Raw genomic sequence first — 14204 nt, forward strand, 5'->3', positions numbered from 1 at the left:
GAAGTTTTAGAAAATTTAATGAAGGAACAGAAAAACTAAACCTAATGTTGGTGAAAAATTTGGAATAAGAGAGCTAACTGAATGATTTATAAAGTAGAAATTCAGTAGGGAAAAGATATAAAAAACTGATTTTTTAAGCAGTATGGTTAAGATTAATTCTTCACCACCTCTTCAGAAGAACTTTTGTAAAGACTTTGCTTTTCAAGAATTGAATTTGGATTTGTTTTCCCTTTGAGGACTAAGATAGGTCTTAGAACTGTAGTTAGAAGGCTGTTTAATTCAGGTGATAGCTGGATAGATTTTAAAGTGTAATGCAGAGTATTCAGGTATACAAATCTTTTTTTTTATTATGGCATGCATAACTTTTTATCAACAGCTATAAGATAACTCAGTGCAAAAGTGCTGTAATTTTTTTAATTCTTGTTAAGCCAAGAGCTTTGCAATTTCTGATTGCTTTTTTAATGATTTACATACCTAATCTCTCTTCTTGATTGTGCATTGTTTTTACATATTTTTCCCAAATATGCCTTATACTATGGAATAATGAGTTGATTATAGACTGGAAAATGACCACCCAGGAAATAAAATGAAAATGGTTTCTTCAACTGTTTGATTTACAAAATCCAAAAAGCTCCTCAGTAGTATAGATTAGAAAATTTAAAATAAAGTAGGCACATGAATGTATATGCATATTGAAGTTATCAAAAATCATTACTGAAGGCTGTGATTTATGTAAGTTACTAATTTTCTTCCTAGAATTAAGGTCTATACTTAAGCATTTTAAACAGTGTTAATTACTAAATATGTGCACTAGTAAGTCTCAAAATATTTCACGTAAAATTTCCAAATAAATTTGGCAATTTAACTGTTAGTATTCCTGGATCTTATAATATCCTTGGGATCAGGGGTCTGTGGATGGTAGGCAATTAAGAAATAGATACCTTTGTTTTTTTTAATGTTTCTGCTTAATCGTGCACAAATATTTCAACCATGTGCGCACACAACATCTCTGACCATGAGGAGGTTCAAAATTACACGTAAGATTATCATGTTTACAGTTCTGAAAAATATAAATGTAATTATAAAGAAATTTTAAAAAGCATTTGGGGTAAGGGACGAAGGGGAAAGGGAGTTTTATAATACTGTAGAAAGGTATTAGGGAAGAAAAAAAATATAAATTAATCAGATATAGAAAAAGATCTCTGTATTTCTTAAGAAAAAAATTCTTAACTGTGAACTTTAATCTTGCAAGTAGTGAATGCCCATCTCATAGAAGTTTAAATACTTTATAGAATTTATTTCAACAAAGTATACAGATGTCGCTGACAGAGTCCTATGGAAGACCATAATTATTCTATTCCTTATTTTTCTAAATACTTTTTTGTTGTATTATAAAAATAAATATATATGATTAATAAATTTAATCTGTTTTATATCTGTTCTTATTTAATATATATTTGAAGATAGGTAAATGTGGAAATTTTATATTTCCTCTACATGTAACCAGATTTGTGTAAATGTATCAAGCAAACTGCAGATAGTGTATGAGTGATGCGTGACCATGCACATGGTGGCTAGAAAACGTTGCTAGCTATTTCGGACACACTTACTTAAAAAGTGATGCATTTCTCACCTTTTTTCTTTTTTAGTATACTTTAAGGAATACTTTAAAGATTCTTCCTTCTAGCTCTATACAACTTTCTTTTTTTTTGAAATGAGAAAAAATTAAGCTGTGGTAGACAAAAGTCAGGAGATAAATCAGCAAAAGAATGTATGTGGAAGGCTCTAGTCTAATGGGACAATCAACAAACCTGAAAGAATAAAAGAAAGTGCGTCTCCTTTAATAGCAAGACAGCTGCTATTACCAAAAATGGTGATTTAGGTGGGAACTGGAGAAAGTGGGTTGGGCACCTTTACATCTTAAATCAACGAAAAACCGATTAAATAAGCATCTTTAGACAGCCTGCTATTTTTAAAATCTCTCTCTCTCAACACATCTTCCCTACTCTTCCAAACTCAGCACAGGAGCCATTCTGTATTTTCACAGTCAACAGCTGATTTTACAATTGAACTCACTCATAAAGCAGCACTGTTTTGATAAACTGACTCAGCTTACTTCACTGAAAAATACATTTGCCTTTTTTTTGCAGCCTCTGAGACAATTATGACAACATACTCTAGCTGTGTTCACATTTTTATGTTATTGTGTTATGGGTCTAGGTTGACACACAATTTATATATGCTCATATGTTAGGTCTGTTCATATCCTCTTTGGAACATGCAGTGGCATACTTGTCTCTTGAAAGGTTTGGAAAACAGCTCAGCATATTCATGTAACTTATACTTTAGGAACAAAATATAAAAATTCTTAAACTTGCAAAATGCACCAATAGTAGGCAGTCAGCTAGATATGTTTATTTTGGGGACCACCATATAGCTATCATAAAACTGTGTTTAAACTAAATTAATTACTCTTTTTACATTAAGTCTAAGGTGATAATCTTAGATCTTTTATTCAAAGCAATTCTACTGAAAAAACTAATTTTCTCAGTGCTTTGATAACTGCTTTTGCAAACTTGTGAAGGTGAACCAAGGGAATAGACATGGTTTTATTTCATGCTTCACTCTATGAAATCCTTTCAAAAACTGGTCTCACTCTTAACCTTTTCGGGGTGATCTTCATAAGGTTGGAGAGAAATATACTATAGTTAGCAAAACTTAGAAGGGAAAAGCCTCTAAACTACCACTTACTATGAAATATGTAGGACACTATAAAGTCAATTAAAAAAAAAATAAACAAACCCAGCCTTAGAAGATTGAAAAGCACAGTATGTTTCTCCCTCTCCCTCTCTGATAATCTCCTCCTTAGTGCAGTCACACCTGACAAGAATTCACCAAATGACATCACTGGTTATTTCTGCAAATAATTCTAACAACATCAGGCATCAATAGTTAAATAAATATAATACAAATAAATATACATACAAATAAATAACAATATGATCCATAGAGTTGAATATAATTATCTAAAAATATTCATGTCAGTTTGGAAGCTACTTGATCACAAAACATGAAAGAAATGTCAACTATTTCTTTTTCATCTACCATCAAACTCTAAATACATCATTAAGGAAGCCACACCTGGGCAAATTCCTTTGGGTAAAGTTCGTGAACACTTTCCAAATACTGTTGTACAAAGTTACACATCCATGCTGAGTTATTTACCATTGTGTAGTGATAATCTGAGGTGGGCCGGGGTTTTATTTGCAGATTATTCAGAGAGGAGCTATGAGGCATAATTTTAAAATCTAGGTTGGAAGCATAAACAAAAGGTGCGTGCCCGTAGTCTGAACAGGAGACTGTAGTTTATGAAGTGATGTTTGGAGAATCAAAGAGAGGGTAGTAGAGAGGATATCTTTCATTTTAGAAATGCTGAGGCACAAAACACAAGTGCTTGTAGTACTTTCATACATGAAATCCTTTCTCCTGTATATGCATCATTTGTAAACGTAAGGTCTGTATACTGCTGACTATCCGTCTCTGGTGTCCAATGAGTAGGACTCCAATTCTTCTAATATCACTGTGAGAGAGAAAAAGATGTAGAGATGGGGGTGGGAGGGGAGGAGAGAGAATATGAATATTTAGATCTGGTAAGTACAAGGAAATAGGAAATGAAGATTTACATATGGTAAGTGTGTTCCATGTCAGATTTGCTTATGAATTTAACAAAAATTATATAGCTGGTAAAATGAGAGTTTAAGCAGAGATACAGGTGAACAGTTACATTTTTCTTCTCCCTGGTGCCAGATAACGTATCAAGTCTACCTCAAATTTAAGGATACAAAGGAAAATTTCACATTCAGGTACCAGCGTAATGTTCAGACATTCCATAGATCTAAAGGGAATACAATTTTTAAAAGATGTATGTATTTATTTTAGAGAGATAGAGAGGAGGGGCAGAGGGAGAGGGAGAGAATCTCAGGCACCCTGCTGAGTGCGGAGCCTACCATGGGGCTTGATCTCATGACCCTGAGATCATGACGTGAGCCAAAATCAAGAGCTGGATGCTTAACCAACCAAGCCACCCAGGTGCCCCAGTTAACACTGTTGAAAATTTTTATCATTATCTAAATTGTACAATTTAGATCTAAATTGTATTAGTCTAAATTGTACAATTTAGATAATGATAAAAATTTTCAACAGTGTTAGCAAAATAATATATAGGTTAGAAGATATAATGTGGACTGTATCTGAGTCCTATGGTCATTAAATAATCTGAAAAAAATGTTCTTGTATTACGTTGAACTATATAAAGTTGCCATTACTGTTTCAAACTAATGGCAATTTCATATGATTCAACCAACTAGTTTTAATATCTACCTCTTAAGCACATGTTTTACTGCACCCAGTCAAGGAATAAGAACATTTTACTGCACCCAGGCAAGGAATAATTTTTCAGACAATGGAAAAATGTCCAACTTGTATAATATAGATAAGGAGCTCTGAAATTACATGATGATAATGTACTACTGCAATTACTACATTTGATGAAGGTAATAGGAATTGATTATGCAAGATTAGTATATGTGAGTCATAAGTAATTTGCCTAGGTAAACTGTGCTGATGTAGTCTAGGATGTGAATGAGAGTAATATGCATTTCAGAAAGCATTTACAAATTTTTAAAATTGCTATTTGAATTAAACATATTCTTCCAAAGGAAAATAGTTAAAAGTGTAATGTCCAATTACCACTAGAATGATAATCAGAAATGGTGAGGAAAGATGTGGAAATGCCATACTAGCATTAGGAAATGTAGTTGAATCATGGTGTTTTGATCCGGTATTTGAATTTGTAACACCTTGATTGGACTGCTGAGCATAATAATAAACCCAGGACCACTTACTCAATGCTCATTCTTGAAATTAGGTCAAAAGTCGTAAACCCTGCTGCCATGAAGTTATTTTTATATTGCCCCATCTTTATAGAATCCAGCCAATCACCAACTGTGACAAACAAAGGATATTCCGGAACTTCACCAGGGGATTCTGGCATTCTACAAGAAAACAAACAAACAAACAAAAAACCATGGAGACCATTTAAAAGTCAGAGACAGCAAAAAACACCCAAGTCCCTTTTTTTCCTTTTACAATATCCTTGCCTCTAATGTTTTCATACTCCATTAAAAAATAATCTCTAATTTTCCATTATATTCAAATCAGCCACTTTTATCTGGTCAGTTTCACTTATCACTTTGTCTTTTTCTGCTTTTTTGCTACTAACTAGGTTTTATACTAGAGATAGCTTCAGAAAACCCACATCTTGTGAACTGCTATTTACTTTTTCCTCTTGCATAAAATTGTGTTTTCAAACCTGAGGAATAGCCCAGTCCTCATCCCCAAAGGAGAGTTAGTAGCCATAGGCTGTTTACTCTTACACTTTCTAACCTGTCACCAAATCCTTGCTCTTTTGCCTTTTTTACATTTGCTATGACAGTCCTTTCTCCTTTTCACAGTGAATTCATTGATCAAGCCTCCATTTATTTATTCTCATTCAACAAGAATTTATTATTTATTAAAAAATAATCTCTGCCATTACAGAGCTCAGTGGCATGAATAAGATTTACATATATTCAAGCCTAGAGTAAAACAGCCCAAAGCACAGATATAATATGGCACAAAGCAAAGCAAAATCAATGCAAGTTTGGGTTAACAAGAAAAGGGAATCCAGCATTAATGGATCTTAACGTAAGTGAAACAGACATCTGTATTTTTGTTTCTAATATCTAATGCAAAGGGCATTGCAGTTGGGGATATTTTTGTAGTTTTGTTTTTTTTTTTTTTTTCTTTTTTGAGAGGCTGGGAGGCGGGGAAGAGGAAGGGGAGGGGAAACAGAAGGGGAGAGAGAATCCTAAGCAGGCTCCACACCCAGCACAGAGCATGACATGGGACTCAATCTCACAACCCTGAGATCATGACCTAAGGCAAAATCAAGAATCGGACACTTAACAAACTGAGCTACAAACAGGAGTCCCATATTTTTGTACTTTTAATATAAAAATAATATAAAGGTATTATTTCGGAAAGGCTAGCAAATGTGTGTGTATTCATACATAAATATATCCATTATATATGTGTATATATACATATATACACAGAATAGTTTTATATAAGCTAAAGCTAGAATAAGCATAGAAGTAACCTTAGAAACTATAGTAAATTAACTAAGAATTATATATTTAACTGATTCTGGCAATAAACTATATTATTCTCTTTCTAGAAATACATGAAAATTGTTAAAAATATTTTATATGGTTTTACAAAATACCTGGCAGTAAGAGTGCTTTTATAAGCATTTTACTAGTCTTCTAGGGTAATATATACATCGTTAAAAGTTATTAGGTCTAGAGTTTAAATAGTAGAGCAGTAACCTTTTTTTGTGATGGTATTTGAGTTAAATCAGTATTTTATAAGTAATGAAAAATATTCCCATTAAAAGTTAGAAGGTTAATCCAAATTTCATTTACTTTGCTTTTAATTTTTTATAAAATTAAAGAAGGAAAGAATCCATGGGGACTTAACTAGATCCATAGTTTTAACATTCATATTTGGAATATTTTATTATAATCATATTTACCATTCATATGTGAACTATTTCACTTTAACTAGAAACTGATAGTGTATGAACACTAGAATATGAACGACAGTATATGAACCACATGAAATAAGAAGAACCCCATTGTGAGACAGAATGGAGTATGCATGTTGTATAACTCTGGTATTGTTTTGTTAAAAATATATGAGAATGGGAGTTAGGCTATAAGGTTAGTGCATAAGGTAAAACATAAAAACCTCTAATAATCAAAATTACCCATAAAAATCCTTTAAATTACCCTTAAATCATCAGGCCCTGTACATTGTACAACTCTTGAAGACTCTGAAAGAGGTCACTTGGAATTTTTTAGGACAGAGTCCCCACTAAAGACCTCGAGTTCATTCTTTGGTTTTCCTTTGATTGTTATGTTGACTTCCCTTTTCCCAAACTGGGGTCTAGTTGAAGATGGGGATGAAGATGAAGAGAGATAATGAGGAAAAAATAGGGGTTTTGCTTTTAATATATAATTCAAATTTGCATAAATTAAATGCATGTATCTTGTGACTACATAGTGGTCCATATTGAGTCCGGTAATTCTGAACTGTCTGAGCCACCCAGGCACCCCAAGTCCGGTATTCTTAACAGTGACTTGTATCCTTTTTACTAGTATTCATTTCTGTTACTATATTTCCAATTTGGGAGGCTGATAAAAGCTACATGCTTTTTTCCTTATACAATAAATTGCAATGCTATTTTGATTGTGGGCCGATTCATTCAAATTAATATTGGAGTGATTTATGATTTGACCCTAATGAAGATTAGTTATGTCCAAAGATTGAAAACCTATCATAAATAGTTTATTATTGCCATATTAGTTGCTTCCTAGAGATGTCATATCAATAAGTATTATAAAACAAGCAAAATTCATATAAAATAAAAACTAATAAAGGTATCCACTGCAAACAGAGTTAAATAGGATTTCTAATTAGAGCATTTCTCCAAGTCTTCACTGTTCTAATGTACAATGTGAACATACAAGAAGATTAGCAATGGCATCTGCATTATTTTCCTAAATTATCTGACTAGTTTCTATAAAACATAGTTTAAGAAATGCTGCTATAGTAAATTTACTAAGTTTAAATATCAAAATGATCAGGGTACCCTTTTGCTTACTAACATAAAGCCACACATGCTAGGAAACTGAATGTCCTATTTTAAAACAAGGTGGCTCCCATATCTTTTAATTACTTGTCAAAGAAGTTTGTTGACTGAACAAAATTACAAGAATGTATTTAAGTGACTTTCCCTTCATATTCCCATGCCAGACTTGATGCACAGACAGTGTCAGGTGACTTCTACTTCCCTCTCCTGAGATAACTCTGGAATAACTCTCGAGCGTTCACAATTTCATATAATCCGTGAGAGGAAATGTAATTTGCTAATTTTATGTCCTTAGTATAGAAAGGTCATGGAAGGACATTCTGTATACTAAATGACTTAAGTGGTCTATTTCTCTGTTGAAAAGCATGCACTATTTGCTCCCAGAATGTTTCAATACCATAATTCCCTTTCTCTCCACACATCTTTAGTAACCTAGTTACTCTTTGGCCTTTCTACCACTGCACTGGCAGGTGATTTAGTAAGGTCAGGATCCCCTCATTGTTCATAGCCACTGTGCAATAACTCTTCTTTCACCTTATCTTACAACGAAGTTGAAAAATGCTGCTATTTTCCAGCTTTGAGGGCTGGGTACCATCACCCTCACATGAATTCTCTGGAATATTACCTAATAAACAATAAATGCCCTTTCTTATCAACCATGTACAATGATAAATTCAGTCTGCTATTTGCTGAGCACATAGAAATTTCTGCTCTTTGGTGATTAGTGGGAGCTGCCCACCTGAGAAATGTCTTTACAGCAAAATCTGCAGCTCATGTTGAAAAAAAGTACATATTGTAGAACAGAAGGTCAGGGGTCTCCCACTTCCCTCAGAAAAATGAGGAAGGGGTAAAGTTAGGCAATTCTAAATGTATAAATGATGGTCAATTTAGATTAGAGAGAGGGCTGGAATATAGGTAGAATAGGTAATGACACAGTTTAAGGTTCAATAAATATATACTTGTAATCCATCTAAGTATGTAAAAATAATAGCACTGATAGAGCCAATAATTTTTTATTCTAATGAGCCCTTTGAGTTCACAATAGTACTATTCTTTATAAGATTTATTTATTTATTTTAGAGAGAGAGGATGCCTGCAGGGGGTGCGGGGCAGAGAGAGAGAGAGAGAAAATCTCCAGCAAACTCTCCACTGAGTGCGGAGCTCCATGTGGGGCTTGATCCCAGGACCCTGAGATCATGACCTGAGCTGAAACCAAGAGTCAAATGCTTCACTGACAGAACCACCTGGGTGACCCAGTACTACTCTTTTAATTTAGAAAGTTTTTACATAGATAATCATTAGATATGGAAACTGCCAGTAAAAAGCAAGGTGGTTTTTATTTCCAAAAGTTTTCCATGTTTTATATTTATCATGCAAATATAATAATAATAGATTTATTAAAAATGATTCAAGAAAGGTTATACTTTGAGAATTACTATTGCTTAGTAAGATCTTGTTTTAATATGAAACCATCACATGCTTAAAGGCTTTTCTCTTGTTATGACTCTAACATAACTTTTTCCCTCTAGCTGTTATACATGGTTAGCAGAACTGCACAGATTAGGTCCATTCTATTTTACATTGCCTTTATTTCAGTTATTTATTAATAATTTGCATGTTTCAGTAGTATCCATAAATATTAATCAAATGAGTATATAATGATCTACATATTGATACTTAATAATTTAATTCCCTGAAGTTAGGCTCCTATGGGGCTAGCAATATTCTTTTATTACAGATGACTACTCAATCTTATAGCATGTATCTTTTTGTTTCAGTTAAATTACTTCTTTTGGAAAAATCTATAAGACAGAAGAATTTTTTTAAAAGGTTAAGTTAAAATTCCCTGATGGCAGGGACCATATTTAACATATATTTCTATTTTCTGTAGGTCTTAGCACAATGCTGAAAGTTTTATAGAAATTTTAAATAAGTGATGATTTAGACTTGAGTATTCTGTATAGAAAAGTTCAGTCCATGACATAATGGCTGACTCATGATGAATGATCCATTTTGACTTAGTTCCCTTAAATTGAAGAGTAAGTACATATTGATGGTGCTTGCTTATCCCTGCCTGTGTGGGTTTCAGAGTGGAGAGAGAGGCAGCTATAGGTGGGGTGAGGTAGCCCAGGGTGAAGGGATCTAGAACAATAGTAACAGTGTTCAACTTATTCAATATCACCACTTTCACTTGCATTTCTGATCTCATAACTCAGGGATTACACTTCACACTATTTAGTTAATCCATACATAATATACAAATTATCTACCTAAACTTTGAAGGAAGAATTTATTTTATCAGATGAAAAAGAAAACCTTGTTCTCTCTACAGTTAGGTGGGATAGCAAACTTGAACATAATCTTGAACATGACTTAAATTAATAAAAGAATTTTGATAATCTTTTAAAAATTTTAAGGTATAATTTTACTCAAAATACTATAAAATCTAAAATGCATAGAATCATGCCTATATTTTGTGACTGTTTTAAGCTTGTGGGCAGTATCTCATGGTTCCAAACCATCTGACTCTCCACAATGTTAAATAGGGAGAATGAATTATTTTTCATCAGCCTTTTATTTTCAGTAAGTCTTCAAGTGTTTTAAATTGATATGATTATTTAATTCCCATAATAAGGATGATAACTAGCAGAAAGTAAGAAGAAATGACAATTTTAAAATTTTAGATGTGTTTGAACACAGGAATAGACACAGAGTAGGAATATTATTGCTTAAAAGTCTCCCATAATTCTGAGTACCTCGCTCATTGTCCCTATAGGCAAGGGTGACAGATCACTGAACCTCAAGGAAAGCCTATTTTTGTGTGAAAATAATATAGGAAGAGAAATGGATTCTTATCACATGCTAACTACAATTCATTGGCAGTGGTTCTCAAAATATGGTCTTAAAAAGGATGCTATGGCAGCATCTGGGCTCAGTGGGAAAGGGTGTTGTGATGATTAGTAATGTCTGCCATAATAAGGAAAAAGAAGGAAAGCATATATTTGCCAGCACTGGAAAAATTCAATCTATAAAATGCCCGAGGATGTAATTCTGGAACTGTGTCGCTGCCATATTTTCCTCATTTCTCTATTTTGTTGTAGTTACTACTCCCCCCTCGCCAAGTAATGTTCAAGTGGCTGAACATTGTAGGAGGATGTTAAGGGGATATATTGACTATGTGTTTGCTACTTATTCCCATGAATGAGGGCATATACTCTATCTCCTTGGATTTGCTTAGTAGAACATAAAATAACAGGCTGTGCTCCACTGCAAATTCTTTTTGGGATTTTAATATACCCCATCCAGGAAGTCTGATTAGTCCAGAGAAAATCTATGTGGAAATATAAAAAAAAATGTACTTTTCCTATAATCATATTTCTGAAACAGTGCCGTAATGGGAAGAACCTTGCCGTTTTGCATGATTGTACACTGTGTGGTGGAAATAACAAGGACTTTGCAATTGGTGGACCTTGTTAAAATGTCTGATCCACTAATTACTTGCTTTACTCTTTGAGTTTCTCTTTCCTAATCTGAAGGATGGGGATAATAATAGGGAGGATTAAATGACCTTATAGATAAAAGTACCTAGTACAATAACTGAAACACAGTAGGCTTTCAACAAATGGCAATAAAAGTTATTATTGATGATATATATTGGAATTTTTATCAGTATTAGTATTGGTATTAACATCAGTATTATCTTTAGCTTGTGCCGAGAGCTCTTTTGAATTAAGTATAGATTATCTAACAGGTAGAGGTTTCTTATTTCCTGATTAATATTTAATATTCTGTCTTCCTTCCACAGAGTTTTGATAATCAATCAATTACAACACCGATTTTGGCTAGCCATTCATTTCTCTCTCATGGGAAATATCATTAAAACTTCTAGTTATAGAAATTAGAACAAGTCGTCTATGACCTGGTATAAACAACCAGGCAAGTGCTGATTATGTGTAGCCTAGACAGCATTGAGCAAGATCTTCTCAAAATCAGTGGAAAAATTCATATCCAATTGTTGAAAGTTCCTGTCCTCAGAAGACAGCATTAGAGGTGCTTTATGAATTGGATGGAGGAGGTAGTACCATTTAGTCTTAAAACGTTTACTTGTGGTTTTCTAAAGCAGAGAGGTTCTTAATTATGATACTGGTTTGAACTTTTCCCTATCTTCATGATTCACACATTACTGGTAACCAAGTAGCTGGAAGTTCAACAATAGATTTATGTGTACTAAGGAAAGTGGTGGTTCCAGTTCCTAAAAGCTAAAATGTTTTAAGATCCTTAACTGTGGCTCCCCGGGTCGTGAGACTATTCTTAAGTGTCTTGGCCTGGGCAAAGTATGATTTCTGAAGCAGGTGACTACCATGGACTGTCCTTCTGGTCAACTGCTGCCCATCCCTGGATGCCCCTTTTTAAGCTGATATCATCAAAGAGCCCATAATCTGTAAAAAAGTTTTTGTCAGTGCTGGGGATCTACAGCAGAGACTAGAGAAAAGTATTATTTTCCCATTACATGGTCACACTGGTCAAAAAGGCACTGGCCAGCTGACTTCAACCTAGTGCTTCAGTGTGTGGAGGAATCAGGAGTGAGAGTTGAAGAGGTTGGAGAATAAATGTGTAGAATAACGTGGGTGGGGTGTGGAAGGTCAGGCCGGGCAAAGGAACACTCATATAGTCATTAATCTACTTTACACTATTAAACCACTGGACCTCAGATGTGACCCTGGGAACCAGGGGGATATGCTTGACTTGGGACTGAGAGTAGCTATAGCATTTATCATGAGGGCCAGAGGAAAGGGAGTGAGCGGTGTTTTGAAGGTCATGGCCAGGCCCTGCTCCTGATGTCATTCTCCACATAGACTTGGCTTCAAAGTGGGCCTTTTCGCCAAGGGGCTGTACACCATGTGATAGTTGCAAATACTTTAAAAAGGAGGTTATAAGGCAACATTGTTGAATGAATAAAAGTGAAGGTAGTTCAAAATTCACATTTATGAAAGGATGACTACCTATATTAACAAGGTACTTCTGCAAATTATTTTTTTAAAGATTTTATTTATTTGAGAGAGAATGAGTGAGAGAGAGCATGAGAGAGGAGAAGGTCAGAGGGAGAAGCAGACTCCCCAAGGAGCTGGGAGCCGGATGCTGGACTCGATCCTGGAAGTCGGTGATCATGACCTGAGCCGAAGGCAGTCACTCAACCAACTGAGCCACCCAGGCGCCCCTGCAAATTATTTTTTAAATCAATTAGATTTAAAATGATACTTATAATATTGCTATGTTCCCTTATACATCCACATAATTCCTTGAGTAAGAGAGAAGAACTGAACAGAGCTCTGAATATTCCCACGGGAATGCGCCAGGCCCAAGAACATCAGCATTATTCAGAACAGCTGCTCCAATGAAAGCTTTCCCTGACCAACAGTTTTTTTTTTTTTTTTTTTCCTATTGGGTGTTCTGTCTTTTGAGAGGAGAAATTGCAGATACAAGATTTATAAAATTTCCAACATGCTAGTATAAAATTATTGAGCTGTGGGTTTCACAGCTTTCCTCATTCCCCCTTTGTTGCCTTAATTCCTTCTCTTCTTACTATTCTGTCAAGAGAAAGGATAAAAGATTCTCAGGTGAATTGTTGAGAAAAAAGCAATTAGAGTGGAATAAAAACCATGGGGACCTAGTGGATGAGAGAGTTATGTCAGTACAGAAGTGTGAGGGAATCCCGGGAAGCTGGGGAGACTCCAGAGTCTAATAAGAGTACAGGTGAGTTTAATCAGAGTTGCTGTGGATTACACACTTAAACTCCTTTACCTGCTTGAGAGATAAATGGGCGGAGAGATTGAAATTATACTCCCTGTCATGTTCCTTTAATCCAGCATGGCACTGAGACAGATGACTGGGCTTTGGGAGTTGGGGGATGGACAGTGCCACAGTTTTATAAGCATAAAACAAACCACAAATCCTTTAGCTAAATTGCTATCCTTCATACCATGTATCTTCCCTTTATTTTTTTAAAAGATTTTGTTTATTTATTTGAGAGAGAGAATGAGAGAGAGAGAGAGAGAGAGAGAGAGAGAGAAACAGAAAGAGAGAGAGAGAAAGCATGAAAAGAGAGAGGGTCAGAGGAGGAAGCAGACTCCCTGCCAAGCAGGGAGCCTGATGCAGGACTTGACCCCAGAACTCCAGGATCATGATCTGAGCCAAAAGTAGTTGCTTAACCAACTGAGCTACCCAGGTGCCCTATCTTTTTCCTTTAAACAGTCTCAGTTCTCTGGAATCAGGGACAGGGTGGGTGGATAGCATCGGAGGTGAAGGGGTTGACAGGGGTAACCTGCTCAGGCTGCTGTGAAAATAAGAGTGGTGATAACAGTTCAGGCACGCGTACCTGTAGAACTCTGTTTTTCTTTGTTTCTCCAAGAAAAGTGTTTTAAAGGCAGAAAACACAAGCACATAGATCTTT

General features: G+C 34.8%; 1 protein-coding gene across 2 annotated transcripts in view; it reads right to left on the reverse strand.

Annotated features, from left to right (window-relative positions):
* Positions 1 to 3014: 3014 nt before the first annotated feature.
* LOC111148333 (EPH receptor A6) overlaps positions 3015 to 14204 on the reverse strand; it is an 874015-nt gene continuing 862825 nt past the window's right edge. For both annotated transcript variants that reach the window (XM_022504851.1, XM_022504843.1), the window contains 2 exons: positions 4905 to 5054; positions 3015 to 3580 (listed from right to left, as the gene is read on the reverse strand). In XM_022504851.1, coding sequence (XP_022360559.1) covers positions 3466 to 3580; positions 4905 to 5054 — 265 coding nt within the window. In that variant the 3' untranslated portion in view covers positions 3015 to 3465. The remainder of the gene's footprint in view (positions 3581 to 4904; positions 5055 to 14204) is intronic.

The sequence above is a fragment of the Enhydra lutris genome, unplaced genomic scaffold (assembly GCF_002288905.1).
Source record: "Enhydra lutris kenyoni isolate GAN:26980312 unplaced genomic scaffold, ASM228890v2 scaffoldscaffold2, whole genome shotgun sequence".
Classification (NCBI taxonomy): Eukaryota; Metazoa; Chordata; class Mammalia; order Carnivora; family Mustelidae; genus Enhydra; species Enhydra lutris.